General features: G+C 41.9%; 1 protein-coding gene across 1 annotated transcript in view; it reads right to left on the minus strand.

Annotated features, from left to right (window-relative positions):
* Positions 1 to 16,694, minus strand: part of col24a1 (collagen type XXIV alpha 1) — a 130,052-nt gene that overhangs the window by 103,884 nt on the left and 9,474 nt on the right. Inside the window, exons 2-3 of the mRNA XM_086115661.1 lie at positions 12,545 to 12,615; positions 3,689 to 5,016 (exon numbers count right to left, since the gene is read on the minus strand). Coding sequence (XP_085971787.1) covers positions 3,689 to 5,016; positions 12,545 to 12,615 — 1,399 coding nt within the window. The remainder of the gene's footprint in view (positions 1 to 3,688; positions 5,017 to 12,544; positions 12,616 to 16,694) is intronic.

Raw genomic sequence — 16,694 nt, forward strand, 5'->3', positions numbered from 1 at the left:
TGCTCTCAGTGAAGGGGGTTAAGTTATATTTTGCGAAAGACACTGTTACTATCAGACTTGGAAATGTTTCAACCTTCATTTAAAACCAGTTTTGTGGTTTCATAATCTTTGGGCCAGTAACAAGCCACGATATGATTTTGACGTATCATCACATGAATGTGACATCCCATGCATCATTTCTAGCCAGCAACAATTCATACACATAATTATTATTAATATCCATCCATCCATCCATTTTCTGCTCTGCTTATCTTTACAAGGGTCGCGGGACATGCTGGAGCCTATCCAGCCGTCTTCGGGCAGTAGGCAGGGGACACCCTCAACTGACTGCCAGCCAATCGCACGGCACACATTGATGCACAACCATTTGTGCTCACCATCACACCTAGGAACAATACAGTATAGAGTGTTCAATCAGCCTGCCATGCATGTTTTTGTAATTATTTCACTAAGCATACTGAAATGGTAATGAGTTTCTGAAATCAGTTTATGAAAACATATGAATGGATTTACTCTGTGCACGTTCAAGTCTCTTTCGTGAACTTATTTTCTACCAAAGGCATTGAGTTAAAACAATATATTAAAGTACAAACAAATACTACTCAACTCAACTGTATTTATAGAGCACTTTAAAACAACCACCACTGTATACGAAGTGCTGTACATGGAGCAAATAAAGCACAAAAACAGTCAAACTAAAATCAAGTCAGAGTCATTAATGGCATTGAAACTGCCGCCCCTGCACTTGTTTTCAGTGTTGTTCTCCTCGTGTTTTTATTGATCTCAGTGGAATTTGAATGTTCTCATTCTGGCTCTTCCCCAGGTAGTCGGGTGAACTGAATGTATCACAGGCGAATGTGAAGTCATCAGAAATGGATGTTTCACCATAGTTGCCACTGGTTCAGGGTGTCCCCCGCCTACTGCCCGAAGACGGCTGGGATAGGCTCCAGCACCCCCCGCGACCCTAGTGAGGATTAAGCGGTTCGGAAAATGGATGGATGGACCATAGTTGCCCTGTGATTGACTCTCACCCAGAGTCATCTTGGAAATAATCCAATTTATCCCTTATCAGCATAAGCAGGGGAAAAGGACTGAATGAATATGTTCATGCTCCTTGCTGTTCATATGCTGCATTGAACACTAAAGAAAATCCATATTAGGTCTCTTTTGTATTGACAAATAGTATTAGTTTTCAACCTAATGTCTAATGTCCTATAAAAAGAAAAAAAACAATGTAGTAGAACGCAAGCTCAAGCATGCATTTCAAGACTGTGGCCCAAGAGCAACCTGTGTATACACCACAGCCTATTTGGAAGCATGCCTGTAAGGCAGTGAAATACTCCCCTAAGGAAGGAAACCAGCTTTTTTTTTCAGAGCTCAGCCGCGTATGTCGTGACAGACAGAGCCACTGAACTTCAACTGAGCGTGCATTCAAAACAGGCCTGCAAATGGTGACAGTTGCCAAACAAACCATCAACGATAACAGCAGAAAACGCCAAGTACTGAAGGACCAAGCTGTTGTTTTTTTGAAACTTATATTGCATCAGACGTTTAAGATGCTACCCATGAGATCACTCAATTGTAATGTGCATAATACACTTATTTGAACTTGAAATTACCCAGTGACGTGATTCAAAATCAAAATGAATGACAATATTTGAGTCATTGTGGCTTTTTCAGCCATCAATAAATCATACCTCAATGTCCTACAGGAATTGATAACTGATGCAGTTTCCAACAGTGACTAACTCTATTTTTACCACATGATAGCAAAGTCTTCAGCATATTACACTGAGTTGAATCTGACTTCCCAGATTAAATGCAATATGCTTTGAACAAAAACATAGCATGCTCATATTACAATACAGATTCTAAAATGGGAACACTGAAAAAAAAGGGCAAGTTGAGCTATGTCCCACCCACATGGCTGCAGGCAATACCAAGGAGGTTGACAGGTGATTCAAAATGTTTTACATTGTTAGAATGAAATATCTGATGCCGTGCATTCTTAGAAACGTTACACAGTCCCTGAAATTTGCGCTCTAAAATCATGTTCAGCGGCAAAGTTATCCTGACAGCCAGCTTGATGTAAATCATATGGCTGAATGGAGAGCAACATTTACAGTGTATATCTCCAACCTTCAGAAGTTACTCACACATGAAAGTCAAAGCCAAAGCAAAAACGTCAGCCAAGATTTTGGAAAAGGACTGATACAGTATGTTCATTGGATAATTTGCATGTACTGTACATCAGGCATGACCTGAAGAGGTCTAATGTGTGTGTGTGCCTCATAAAATGCTACAACATACGTGAATCCATTGTGTATTTTCATGTACCTTCGATCTGTGCCAACACCATAAAAAGGGTAACAACAACGCTTTAATACCATCACTATGGTGACGCTTAAACGTGCAACAGGCACCACAGAACAAACAGAATGTGCATGAATGATGCAAGCAACACAAAACCTGGGGAATTTTGCAGACATAACCATAAACATTGGTGGCCCGGCAGTCGAGTGGTTAGCACGTCGACTTCACAGTGCAGAGGTACTGGGTTCAATTCCAGCTCCGGCCTTGAGGAGTTTGTGTGGAGTTTGCATGTTTTCTCTGGGTCCTCCAGTTTCCTCCCACATTCCAAAAACATGCATGGCAGGCTGATTGGACACTCCAAATTGTCTCGAGGTGTGAGTGTGAGCGCGAATGGTTGTTCGTTTCTGTGTGCCCTGCGATTGGCTGGCAACCGGTTCAGGGTGTCCCCTGCCTACTGGGACAGACTCCAGCAACCCCCCGCCACCCCCCACCCCCGTGACCCCAGTGAGGATAAAGCGGTTTGGAAGATGAATGAATGAGCAATAAACGTGAAGCCACATTTTTATGAAACTACATTAGCAGCGTCCCCCTGAAATACAGCAACATAACAAGGCTCCACAGAATAAATATAATGTGCCTGAAAACATGTAACTCACCATAACGTGAAATCAAGAGCCACTCGCCGTATATTGTTCAGAGTGGGCTGGTTGCATGGCAATCACCAGTCGCTGTAAACTCATATTTCAATTGTTCTCCTGGCTTATGTTGTCTCATCACTCGGCCTTTTCCCCGTTGCAAAAAAAACATTTCAAATCGTCTGTTTTTATTTATTTTGCTTGCTTGTGGGTTGAATATTAAGACTGAGACAATTAGAACCTTGACATGAGTCCGCGATTGTCAGGTAAAACATGGAGGACCCGGCCACTTGTAAAAATAAAATGTTTTTTTTCGCCTCAGCTAAACCACAAGTACATTGACGTGTTTTCTACCTTCATCAGTGCGGCCCGCCGGTCCAAAGTGAACCGGTAGTGGTCTGTGGACCCTGTCCTTTAAGCGGTTTTATATTATGCTTGATTAATTTCTAACATCCCAGAGATTTCCAGTGAAGCAGCTCACATTGGAGTATACAAATGTAAATTTAGTTTGAAATTTCTCTTTCCAGTTCAAAATGGTAAAGAGACAAGCGCCTAGTGATAAAAGTCCACATGAAAGGACATAATGATGCTACTCTTGATGACATATGGCAATAAATTTGTTAAGCGCTGTAATCTAATTTCTGTGTTATGATATTCCTTGACATGTGGCTATACTATTTAAAATCTCTCTCATAAACACTTAAAGCATGAAGGGACTTGAGTTACCTAATATTACTCACCGGAAGACCTGGCTCTCCTTTGGGCCCACGTAAGTTGTCGTCATAATCATACAGGAGGTCTGCCTCTTCATACTCATAATCATATGCGTCCGTGGTCCTATCATCATAGCTGCCATCCAGTTGGTGTTGCTCAAAGGGGTCTGCATTATTTTCATGATGCAAAGTGGTGCCACTAGCCATTGGATGAGTCTCCAGGTGCTGCAGAGCTTCTTGAGGTTGAAAGTTTGAGTCTTCAGGGTTGGTCATAAGTCCTTCTTTTAAATGACTCTGCCTCACTGGGTGAATCTGGCCTGTAGAAGCATCAGTGGGGTTGTTCTCTGAGCTCTTGTCATATTGATCAGACTCCCCTTGGAGTCTCGCTCTGTTGGCCAATATGTTTTGGGATGTGCTGACAGTTACAGTGAAATCCAAAGCTGGTTGCCCACTGTGAGTAGCTGAATTTGCTCCATCAGCCTGAACTGAAGCTATAGTTGACTTCGCAAGGGTTTCAAATGCAAAAATGTGCCTCTGGTCTTCCAGATGTGCTTCTGGTATTGGGCTTGAGGTTGAATAAAGTTTGAATACACTGTCAGAGGCCATTGTTCCCTTTGATTCCATTAGCAAGTGATGAATATTTGCTGTTCCAAGAGACGACATTGTTACGGTATCGGAGAAGCTATTTTTTGCCTCGATAGCCCAAGACGATCGGTACGTGTCGGCCAGCCGGCACTGTTTCCTAAGGTAGTTACAATAGTGTGCAGCAGCTTGGGCTGCAGGATATATATCAAGTTGGCAGACTCGACCATTGAACGATGCAGCTTTGGGGTTCATCCTGCCCAAAGTGAATAGAGCTCCAGAACTCCCAAATGTCTGAGACCTCCCGAGGATTTGCTCCTGCTGGTGTACTGCTCCACAATCTGAATAAAAAGACACTGAGCGCGCTCGAACACCAATGGCAAAAGGACGCTGACGCCCATCATGCCAATTGTAAGTAAAGTAGATGGCGGCATTCTCTCCTGTATAGACGACCACTCTGCGCGGAAGGAGCTGAATGCCAAAATGCAGTCTATCGCTGCCATCTCTGACACTGAAAATAAAAGCGTTGTTTGCTCGCCAGGAGCTCACACTTAGAACGACAGAAAACTCCTCATCAAACTCCGGAGGAAAAAGACTGCTCGCGGGAACCTCATAAAGTGAGTTTGAGTCTAGTATTACCCCATGTCCAGAAAATGGGAGATTTATAGTTGAGGGAACAGTGGTATAAGTGGTTGAAGGTTTGGCAGTCCTTTCGTATGGATTGTCTGTTGTTTTCTGAACTCTTAGCCCAAGTTGATAGAGGACATCCACTCCTGAAAAAACAAAACAAAAGAGACAATATTAGAATTTAGCAAACTTGCTTTGTTTCAATACTTCCCAGAAAAGGGTCATATGGCGGTCCCTCCACTCTACTTCGCGATTCACTTATTGCGGATTCAGTGCATCGCAGATTTTTCCAAAGTACTGTATTCAGAAAAAAAAAAGGCTGAATGACTCTGAGGTTTTGTACATGCCTGTACTGTACAAGCAGCGGGCACGATGGTGACGCTCTGGCATACTGTCTCTTCTGTTGTTTCTACGTGCATGGCGGAGAGAGAGGGGGCGGGTGTGGGCCTGTCCGAAAGCAGCAGCATGTCTCTCTTCGCCTCCTTCTCATCAATACCGAATAATTGTCTTATCATTAACACATCGGCTGCACGGGGATAGCTGGCCAGGAGCTAGCTGGAGGCTAACGGTGGCTACACCGTCAGAGTGTCAAATGAGGGCCGCCTTCTACGCCACCAGCACAAGTCTCTTCGCTTCTCTCAGAAGGCAATGCTGATGAATGTTAATTACTGCATAAGGTTTTACAATGAAAGATTTAAGTAAATACATATACTGCTATAGTCTTTGTCTCAAAAATGTCAAGTATAACAACTGTTTACATATTTTAAACATGCTGATACCCACAAACACTTACACAAAAATTCCTACTTAGTCTGACCGTCTGGTCTCAAGCCAGAGGGAACAGGCGGGTGGGAGTAAAGTGTAAAGAGTAAAGGATGCATTTTACTTAATATTTGTATTCTGTTACATTATAAGACGGGTGGTGGATAAATATTTTATCATTCTTGTGCATTTCTTGAGATGAGGTCACAGTAAACATTTGCAACAGGAATAGCGCTATGTATGCCCAGACTTCCATGCCCAAACTTTTCACTAATGTAAATGTATATACAATATGTACAGGTATGTGGAGTTATATATTTTTGTTCAGCTGCCTTGTTTTTTAAAAGACTACTCATGGTTTAGAAAGGATGTCATTAAAGATGGGCAAGTGGGGCTATTTTGATATGGACTGGGATGAATTTTCCCATTCATGTGCACTGAAAAAAAATAAATGAGACCCTGGATCAACTTTAAAAAAACTGAAACCATCCGTCGCACCTGACGTTTTATCTTGAAACTTAAATGCAACATGAAAATGTTAACGACATTTAAACAAATTTCTTCAGGTGAAGCAAATCAATTAATTTCAAGTTGTTGGTCCGAAATAAAAAAAAGATATTTGTTTGTTTGTTCATTACACATTGTAAATAATCAAAACCAAAACCTCTGAAGAAGGAAGACATACTAGCCAGAAACCATATCTTAATTTTGGCTTGTATAAAGTTGAAAGCCTCATAGTTCAGAGATCACAGGTTCAAATCCAGCATCAGGCATTTCCATGTGTACTATACATGTTTTCCTGCATAGAGTTTCTCTTTGTACTATACTCTGATTTCCTCCTGTATTCCAATAATGGGCATGCTAAGGTTAACTGATGACTGTAAATTGTCTTTAGATGCGAATGTGAATAAAAATACAAAATTGTAAAATCTGTATATATATTTTTTAATAGTTTGTTCCAAACATCCAAAATGGTTTACATGAGGCACAAACTTGCATGTTAAACTGAAAGGATTATTTAGGTTAAGTAACAAAGCTAATTGAATTATTAAAAAAAAAAAAATTTCAGTGTAAGTGCCTCAAATGGCAAAAATAAACCCCCCAATTCAGACCACAATTCAATGAGTTCTTGATTGGTCCTTATGCAAAGCTTTGACAATATAATAAACAATTCAATCAAAATCTCTCACATTGTCATTACTGCAGTGACAAAAGTGGTTCTGATCCTGAATAAAAACAGAAAGGAATACATTCAGCTACGTCCATCCATACGTTGTCTGAACCGCTTCATTGGGTCGCACATGAGGGTCGCAGGTGGGCTGTAGACCATCCCAGCCGACTCTGGGCAGCAGGCGGGGTTTACCCTGAACTAGTTGCCAGCGAATCGCAAGACACACATAGACAAACAACCATTCACACTCACAATCACACTTAGGGACAATTTAGAATCTAAATTGTCCAGGGGTGGGCAATTATTTTCCCGGGGGGCCAAATGAGAAGCAGAAAATATTGTGGAGGGCCGGGCCAAAGGTTAGAAATAGAAATAGAAAATAAAGAAGATAGCACAATGTCTTTGTATGCCAGTAATAATGTAACATTCTCTTCCACCATCACACTCAGCACCGGTTCTCCTCAAGGATGTGTACTGAGCCCCCTGTTGTTCACGCTCTACACTTTTGACTGCTCTCCGACTCTTATTAGCGGTCCAGTTTGCGGAAAGTTTTTAACATGATAACAATCGACCCTTCCTAGGAAATGTTCATTTACTCGAGCCACAAGCAATTCACTCTGAGCATGGAAATTGCCAGAATCGGACTGAGTAAGAATCGCTTCCTTGTTTTTCAAAGTCTCGTAGATTTGAGTCTTTCCGACTCCAGGCGTCTCCTCAATGTTTCGTACTTTGTTACCCGCTTCGTTTAATCAGATACATATCACTTTCCCTTCCATGGTCATTACTCTCTCCCTCTTTCTTCGTCTTCCCCTCCCTCCCTGTGCTCTGCAACTTGAAGTAACTGCGCCACCTGGTGTTGAAATACTTGTCATTACAAGTCCAAACGAAATGAATGCAATCAAACCTTAATTGTGCACCAATCTTCGGCGGGCCAGATTAAAAAGACCAACGGGCCGGATCCAGCCCGCGGGCCGTAGTTTGCCCACTCCTGATTTAGAGTGTTCCATTAATCTGCCATGCATGTTTTTTGGAATGTGGACAGTAGCTGGAGTTCCCACGCAGGCACGGGAGAACATGCAAACTTCACACAGGAAGGGCCGGATCTGGAATTGAACACCAGACTTCTGCACTGTGAGGCAGACGTGCTCAGCAGTCAATCACCGTGCCATCCGATTTTTATATACCGGTATTTTAATTTTTACCATTTCTTCTTCAAGTGGTGGCCCAATTTGCCGCTATGCTCAATTTAAACCAAGCTCTCGTACTAGATGTTGGTTTCCTCAAAGTAAGGCGTAAGGAACAAAAACAACATGCAACTTTGTTTTATGTAAAAGCAAATCCTTGCCGTCTTTAGGTACAGAACCTTGGGCAGCTCAATAAGAAGATGTGTCGCATGTGTCACTTAATTTTGTACCGGATTGTCATAGTTTAAGAAGAAGGAAGGTGGGGCAGGGGTGGGGGGTACTTTCTTATGATAAATGGGAAGTTGGGGGAGCTTGACACATTGCAATTCTATGTGTCAGAAGTGATTTTAAGAGGTACCCTGACCGGGGTGTTCATGTGCACGTGCAAGAAGGGCAAACTAAGGTAGAAGCACAGAACATACCTAAATAGATCAAATTTTGACCGCTTAAACTTGTGTGCACATGTTTGCTGGTGGGAGTGCATGTTACGATGGTGAGATCTCAGGGTCAGTCTGAGGCATTTTTTTTTTGCTAATACAGACATGAACCTTCTCTTTATTTGGCTTGACATCTTTTCAAAATGGATATGTGCTGCAGGGTCCAACATTAAGTCTTACTGAGTAGTCAGGCCACAATGAATCACTTTGCGCTGGGCCTGTCAGAACTGGTATTGGCCCCAAAGATTCATGAGCTATGATAATCATGAATTTCAATTACTATGTATCCACCTAATCCTGAGGGTCCTCAAGGGGAAACATTATGTGAGCGACTTCTGGTACGAGACTTTCGGGAAGAATTTTACGTTTTTTTATTTGTTACAACGGGTTTCGTTTCACGGAGTGGTTTATTTGGACATTTTTTTCACCCCCTTTTCTAAGCAATCATAAGCCCCCATTACATTCTTGTTTTGAGAAATTCCTCATAAAACATTGTATACAGTATTAAATAAAGTCCGGTATGGCTTCAGAGCTAAAAGGACCACTGATTGAAGCAGTTACAGGAGTTACAAATCTACTGGACAAAAAAATAAAATAAAACATGCAATCGGAATATTCATTGCTCTCAAAAATGCATTTGATACTATAAATCACTCATTTTTTAGAAATATGGGATCACAGTGATAGCTGGGAACTGGTTAAATTATGATTTAACAGTGCAAACACAATAAATAAAAATAGGTGTACATTTATCTGATAAACTTGCTTTTGGTGTCCCTCAGGGGTCAGTACTGGGTCTTCAGCTGTTTAAATTATATATAAATGATCCATTTAATGTTGTTTGCAGCTAACACAAACATATTCTATAGCAGGGGTGGGCAACGGATCCGGCCCGTTGGTCTTTTTAATCCGGCCCGCCGAAGATTGGTGCACAATGAAGATTTGATTGCATTCATTTCGTTTGGACTTGTAATGACAGGTATTTCAACACCAGGTGGCGCAGTTACTTCAAGTTGCAGAGCACAGGGAGGGAGGGGAAGATGAAGAAAGAGGGAGAGAGTAATGACCATGGAAAGGATAGTGATATGTACTGTACGTATCTGATTAAACGAAGCGGGTAACAAAGTACGAAACATTGAGGAGACGCCTGGAGTCGGAAAGACTCAAATCTACGAGACTTTGAAAAACAAGGAAGCGATTCTTACTCAGTCCGATTCTGGCAATTTCCATGCTCAGAGTGAATTGCTTGTGGCTCGAGTAAATGAACATTTCCTAGGAAGGGTCGATTGTTATCATGTTAAAAACTTTCCGCAAACTGGACCGCTAATAAGAGTCGGAGAGCAGTCAAAAGTGTAGAGCGTGAACAACAGGGGGCTCAGTACACATCCTTGAGGAGAACCGGTGCTGAGTGTGATGGTGGAGGAGAATGTTACATTATTACTGGCATACAAAGACATTGTGCTATCGTCTTTATTTTCTATTTCTATTTCTAACTTTTGGCCCGCCCTCCACAATATTTTCTGCTTCCCATTTGGCCCCTGCGGGAAAATAATTGCCCACCCCTGCTATAGTAATGACAGTTATAACAAACTTATGAGTACAGAAATACAGAACTTAATCAAGTTAGAAAGTGGATGGATCAAAAATTAAATCTTAATGTAAATAAAACAAACATACTCATATTTGGTAATTGTAAAAGTAACCCTAAATTCAGACGCGGCATTTTTTACGCCGAGAGCAGTCTTACTTTGTGTGGCCAAATTGTAAAGTGTGTCCAAGGCTCGGCACCTCTGTGAATGAAGCGCAACATGGTTCCAAACACACTACATTAGACTTGTCCCAGCACCAGACTGAAGGTGTGGCCAGTTTTACACTGAGTGCAAGGGCGCCTGTTTTCAAAAATAGGGCCCAACATATTTTCTGTAAATTGCTAAATTAAAGGAATTGGAACTGTTCCAATGCATTTCAAGGGAAGTATTATTCATTTGCATTAGTCTTTCCCAAAACATGTTCATGATGGCTGTTTGAAAGTGTTCTATAAATACAGTTGACTTGACTTGACTTGATGCTCATTTGTGAGTGGCTCACATAGGGAAGCGTTTGTGAGCATAATGCTTGAATGGGCACATTGTTCTGGCTCAAATGATTATCAGTGAAACCTCCAACACTGACTTCTGTACTGAAAACTTTCACCAATTCCTTTTCTTTTCTCCTTCGCCTACATGCACATTCCCTAATAGGGCATACCTGTTTTCAAGAAACAATCCATACAGTTACCAAATCAGGTCAACATCTACTATAAATTTCCTTTTCATCTCTGCTGATTTAGTGTATGGCTTTCCGAGTGTGCTCCTATTTGTATGTATTTGAACATTGAGACGATTTTTAACATATTCAGGGGCACTGACTTAAAAAAAAGTGCACTGAAAGGAGCAAAAAATGGGTGAGTTTATAGGCAGCAAACCCGGAGAGGTTATTGAGGTAGCTTTTATGTGCATTCTAAGGCAGTGAGTGCAAGAGCAGGCATGTTGAGGGAGGAACAGAGGAAAATGATCTCTTAGCCTCTGCCCCTGAGTCACCTAATGATCAACATGAAAAGATTGTGACGGTGTGATAAAGCCTACATACCGGGGTGACCAGGGTTCTAAATGAACACTCACCAACCTGCAAAATGTGGTTAAAATTCATAAACCCGCCATTATGGCCAGTGAAGTGTCAGTTCAACATAAGATGATATTCTGCTAAGGAGGTGGCATGATGTGTTTAAATGCCATGACTGACAAGCTTGGTATCAGCGGACAGCGTGCTGAACTTCAGTGTCATAATCAGGTGTCGATCAAATAAGTCTATGGCCAACAATGACGTATCTAACAACTGAATGGGGGGTCAATTCATCCATTTTCAACACCGCGTATCCTGAACAGGTTTGTGGAGCATGCAGGAGCCAATCCCAGCTGACTTTGGGAAAAAGACAGACTACATCCTGAAGTGGCCGTCAGTCAGTCATAAGGCACAGCCATAGACAAACAACCATTCACACCCACATCCACTCTGTGACTGAGTGGGAACCGACGCCAACATACGTATACATGTCAACCACAACAGCATCAATGACACGGTGGGTTGACTCAAATGAAAAGAACATAATAATCTGATTTGGGTTACCATCCATCCATACATCCATTTTCTGATCCACTTTATCCTCACTAGGGTCACGGGGCGTGCTGGAGCCGATCCCAGCTGTCTTCGGGCAGTAAGCGGGGGACACCCTGAACCGGTTGCCAGCCAATCGCAGGTGCACAGAGAAGCGAATAACCATCCGCACTCACACTCACACCTAAGGACAATTTAGAGTGTAGTGTGCTAGCTAAGGCGGCTAGCTGATCACATGGTTTCATACTGCATGTCAAAGTTGGGCAATTAATTTTTCGAACAGGCCATGCAACTCAGTCGTGTTAAATATGAATTTTATATATTTTTAAAAAACAGTACATTGTTTTAATAAGCTGCCATTGCGTAGCCCTGGTATGGTGTTGTAATTAGGAAATACAAAGTGAAACCTGAAAGCAAGTTTAATCAATAATATTAAAACTACATATCTACACATATTAACGATAAACATTTCGCAGATGTGCCGCAAGTCTAATTTCATCGATGAGGTCGGTGAATCAGGAAAAGAATTGAGCACTGAACAACATTCTCTGGTGCTCATGTGAGGACCACGACAAAAATGTTATGTTCATCCCTTTATATAATTGAATACCTTTTGCCATCCATCTATGCCATTGACGGATACTGTCAAGCTGAACAATTAAATGCTCTTCCACTAGATGACAGATGATACAATTACCCAATGTATCCACCTATTACTAGTCATACAAGAAAAGAGTATCTTTGGCTCCTTAAAGGTTTGGAATCGTTGCTAACCAATCGGATGGATCAGATTTATATGAAAGTAAAATATTCTGCCTCACCTCAAAATTTGACCACTCTATTATTTATTCAAGGCTGAGTGAGTCAGTAATGTCAGTCAGTAAAAAAAATATAATCCTGAAGTTGTGTTCAGTGGTCGCTGACAGTGGATTTTAAAACTATAAAATGCATTTTAAATGCTACGTACTTTGAGCCAAGTAGTCTTCTTCTCCAGAGAATGCAGCAGAGCATACTGACAGGAGCAGGAGAAAGTTCCACCTGAGGGGACATGGAAACACATATCAGACATTTACATTCCTGTCAAAGTGAAAATGTTTTCTTGTTTTTATTTTTGTTTGTTTGAAACCCATTCTTGTCATGTTTGTACATCATCAGCAAGTCTCAAGTGTTTGTTTCCCTTTGTGTTCAAATGAATTTGGCAAAAATAAAGCATGTCAAGTCCACACTAAATTTCAGGCAAGAGGACACAAATCATCACTTGGGGCAAGCTAGTCATGAATCAAGTCACAAAATATGTTTGTTCATACGTAGTGTGTTCATCCATCCATCCAATTTCTGATCCGCTTATCCTCACAAGGATCGTAGGGCGTGCTGGAGCCTATCTCATCTGTCTTCGGGCAGTTGGCGGGGGACACCCTGAACCAGTTGTCAGCCAATCGCAGGGCACACAGAGACGAACAACCATTTGCACTCACAATCACATCTAGGGACAATTTAGAGTGTTCCATTAACCTGCCATGCTTGTTTTTATAATGTGGGAGGAAACCGGAGTTGCCACGCAGGCACGAGAAGAACATGCAAACTCCACACAGGAAGCCGGGGCCTAGAATTGAACGGCAGACTTCTGCGCTCTGAGGTTGACGTGCTCACCAGTTGATCACCGTGCCGCCCGATCACCTCTCAATTATGACACTGAAGTTCAGCACATTGTAGGCTGAGGGCCCGAGAACCAAGCTCGTCAGAAATGGCCCCCCATCAATGAAACACAACATGCCACCTCCATTGCACAATATCATCTATGTCGCATTGACACTGAGGGCGTCTCTTCCACATTTGTGTCCCAAGCATTCACTGGCAAAAGTGGCGGGTACCCAGCCAAACACCCGCCAAAATTCATTTTAACCCACATTTGACGGGTTGGTGAGTGTTCATTTAGAATCCTGGTCATTACAATATGTAGGCTTTATCACGCTATCACAATCTTTTCATCTTGAGCATTTGGTGACTCAAAATCAGAATCAGAATCAGTTATTGGCCAAGTATGTAAAACACAAGGAATTTACTTTCCCAGTTACAACCCGTCCATAGGAATATAAAGAAAACAATGACCAACAGAGGGGAAGGCAGAACAGGAAGCCTGGCGGTTTGCTAATAAGCGACCCGATATCTTAGGATGTGAAAGGAAAACATTCATCCATTTTCTAATCTGCTTATCCTCACAAGGATCACAGGGAGTTGCTGGAGCCTATCCCAGCTTACTTCAGGCAGAAGGCAGAGTACACCCTGAACTGGTCGCCAGTCAGTCGCAAGGCACAAATAGAGACAAACGATCATTCAAACCCACATGCGAACCGTCACTGAGTGGGAACTGATCCCACACTACCCGCACACAAGTCCTGCGAGTGCGCCACTTCACCATCAGCGAACGAAACGAAAACAACAGGGAAAAAGAAAAGGACCCTGTTCCCATTTAACGAGAATGGTTTGAGGCTGAGAAAAAAAACTGTAGTGTACATTTAAAAAACCTGGACAACAAATCTCGAGAATGAACATGTACTGAACAGGGAGGATGGAAGGCGGGAGAGGGGGAACGCATCACAACCAGTCCGAATTGCTGCTTTGACAGAGTATATGACTTTCATCCAAAAGAACACTCGTACATAATTCTGCATTTAAATACAATGTAGATATTATCCCTGCTAGAGATTCAACAATTTCAATCCCACACATTCATCATCTTCATACAGGACACTTCTTTCCAGTTTGCCATCCCAGATGAATTTAAAGAACTTCTGCTGATAGTTCCTGAAAACATTTTGTGGTGGCAATGGTAATAACACAAGTAGAGGTATATACATTTCGGAATGATCAAGGAATTAACAAAACCAATGTTTTCATTTTGTGGCAATGCTTTTCCTTTGTGTAATTGGCTTTGTGAATGTTTTTTTTTTTTTGGTGTAATTTACTCGGCACGTCTTCCAATCTTTGTGGGATAACAACGGCGACTAAATCGACAGGTCCATCCGTCCATATCACTGAGACAATCAATTTTCAAGTCTATTGCTTTGAGAGCAACAATCGTAAGTGTTTTGCATTTATCAAAATTAAACTTCAACCCAGACTGTGGTGAGAAGGTATCCAAGAGAATTATAAGCTTTTGGAAACAATAAACATTTGGACGGAAAGAAGGTTGCGTGTCAGACTTTTTCTCGGACAAAGTTAAAGAAATGACTCGGCACACAGTCTTCAATTGTCTTCAATATCGACGGGAGCGGATCTCTGAGAGCGGTTTAGTTGCTCCGTGATCACACTCAGAGGGCCCCCCCTCACCCTCTCCGCGAGTTTGAACTTTTAGTGTAACATATGCAAAATACAAGAAAAACACTGCCCCCGATATTTGCATACCGCACCCCCGTTCCGGCCCCGTGGTAGTGATTGGTTACCTGAGTTTAAGCTTTGAACCACCGGTATATTGGCGCCTTTCTGTCTGGTCTACATTGAATCAGCATGTTGCAGACTTTGCGGATGACAAATGTCGCCTGGGCGCGACGGGTGTTCTCAAATCGTCTTTTATTGTTCAACCGCTGTTCCCGAATTATTCATTCCCCCTTTGTGACCGTGTCACGGTTCTGTTTTCGGTCTGGCCAGCAGGTGGCTTGCTCTTTTTGTGCCCTCTGGTCCTTGTTTTGACCAGCACTTTATGTTACTTCTTTGGCAGTGCGATTTTTGTATATTAAACCCTTTTTTGCTACGGAGACCTTGTCTGGTGTCTACACTTCTGGGATCCCAACTTTATTCGGCTTGCCCGAAACGTGACAGACCGAGCCTCGCCCTCTCTCCTCTGATCGCCCACCTGCATTGAATTTGCTAATTGTGGACTTCAACAGCCCTCCGGCCAGGTGGCCGGCGCTTTTGTGCACAGACATTTGGGGGTGCTGGATACGCACCCAAACGTTTCGACGTGCCCAAATTACATGAAACTTTAAACATGATACAATTTTGCTCATAGATTCCTCTAACATTGCGTCATCAGCATCCATTGAAATTTTGCTCTCAAAATGATTACCGGTAATATGAAGCTCTTCTCTAGTCTTATCCAATCTTATTTAAATTGCTAATATCGCTGCCACAATGAATAAACAGGGGGATGAAGGACATCCTTTATTACAACCTCTCAATATGGACACCTTGTTTGAAATATGGCAATTATTCATAATTATAGAATTATAATCAAATATATAATGTTGTAAGCCAATTTATCTGAATTAAGGCTCTTGTAAAATACATCTAAACTAATTTCATGAAAAGCTTTTTCCGCAAAAAAAAAATCCCTCTTTAGTCTCCATATTATAATTTTCAAGCATTTCTAACTGTCTCATGTTTTTACCTATATTTCTTTCAATCATGTAGAAAACAAGATTGGTCTTGGTGGGGTTCACCAGAACAGCTTTAGCACACAACGCTATACAGAGCCAAGCTTTAATGTTGCCTTCAAAAGGGGTTTGCGTGATTTACCAGGCATTTATAATGCACTTCAGCAAACTACTGAACATTCAGACTAAATCAATCACACTGACAGTCATCTCCACCATGGAAGCTGCTGACACAGCGTGTCGTGGCTCCTGGCAACTTATGGGGTGACGACACTGGAAAAAAAAAAGGCTGTTTTAATACATGTCTCTGTGAGACAAAAAAGAGAGAGTGCCATCACTCAAAGTCTGCTCCTTCAGCTTCAACCTGATTGTTATTTGAGTGTGGAAAGTGGCAAAACAGCATGGGGGATGCCTTACAAATGACTCACAGAAGCAATTCTGAAGATGCAAGAGTTTGTGTGGCCCGATTTGGCAGAGAGCCTCCGACAGGCAGGCGTGTTTCTTCCCACACTTCAGGGATGGGAAAAAGAAGAATGAGAAGAAGGAGAAGAGGCAAAGCAAAGTGTTGATTGGAAATTAATGTAATTTCAATAGCACACAATAAGATACTCTCCATCAAGAATGTAGTCTCGCATCCAGGTCCAGGAACACAGACACTCAAAGTATGAAAAGACAGCAGAAGATGACAACATTTATCTACTGAAAGGGAAATGAGGAAAAAGACAATTCTCTTAAAATTGTTGT

The sequence above is a fragment of the Hippocampus guttulatus genome, chromosome 7 (assembly GCF_054856545.1).
Source record: "Hippocampus guttulatus isolate MCC_2025c chromosome 7, RoL_Hgut_1.0, whole genome shotgun sequence".
NCBI classification, from domain to species: Eukaryota; Metazoa; Chordata; class Actinopteri; order Syngnathiformes; family Syngnathidae; genus Hippocampus; species Hippocampus guttulatus.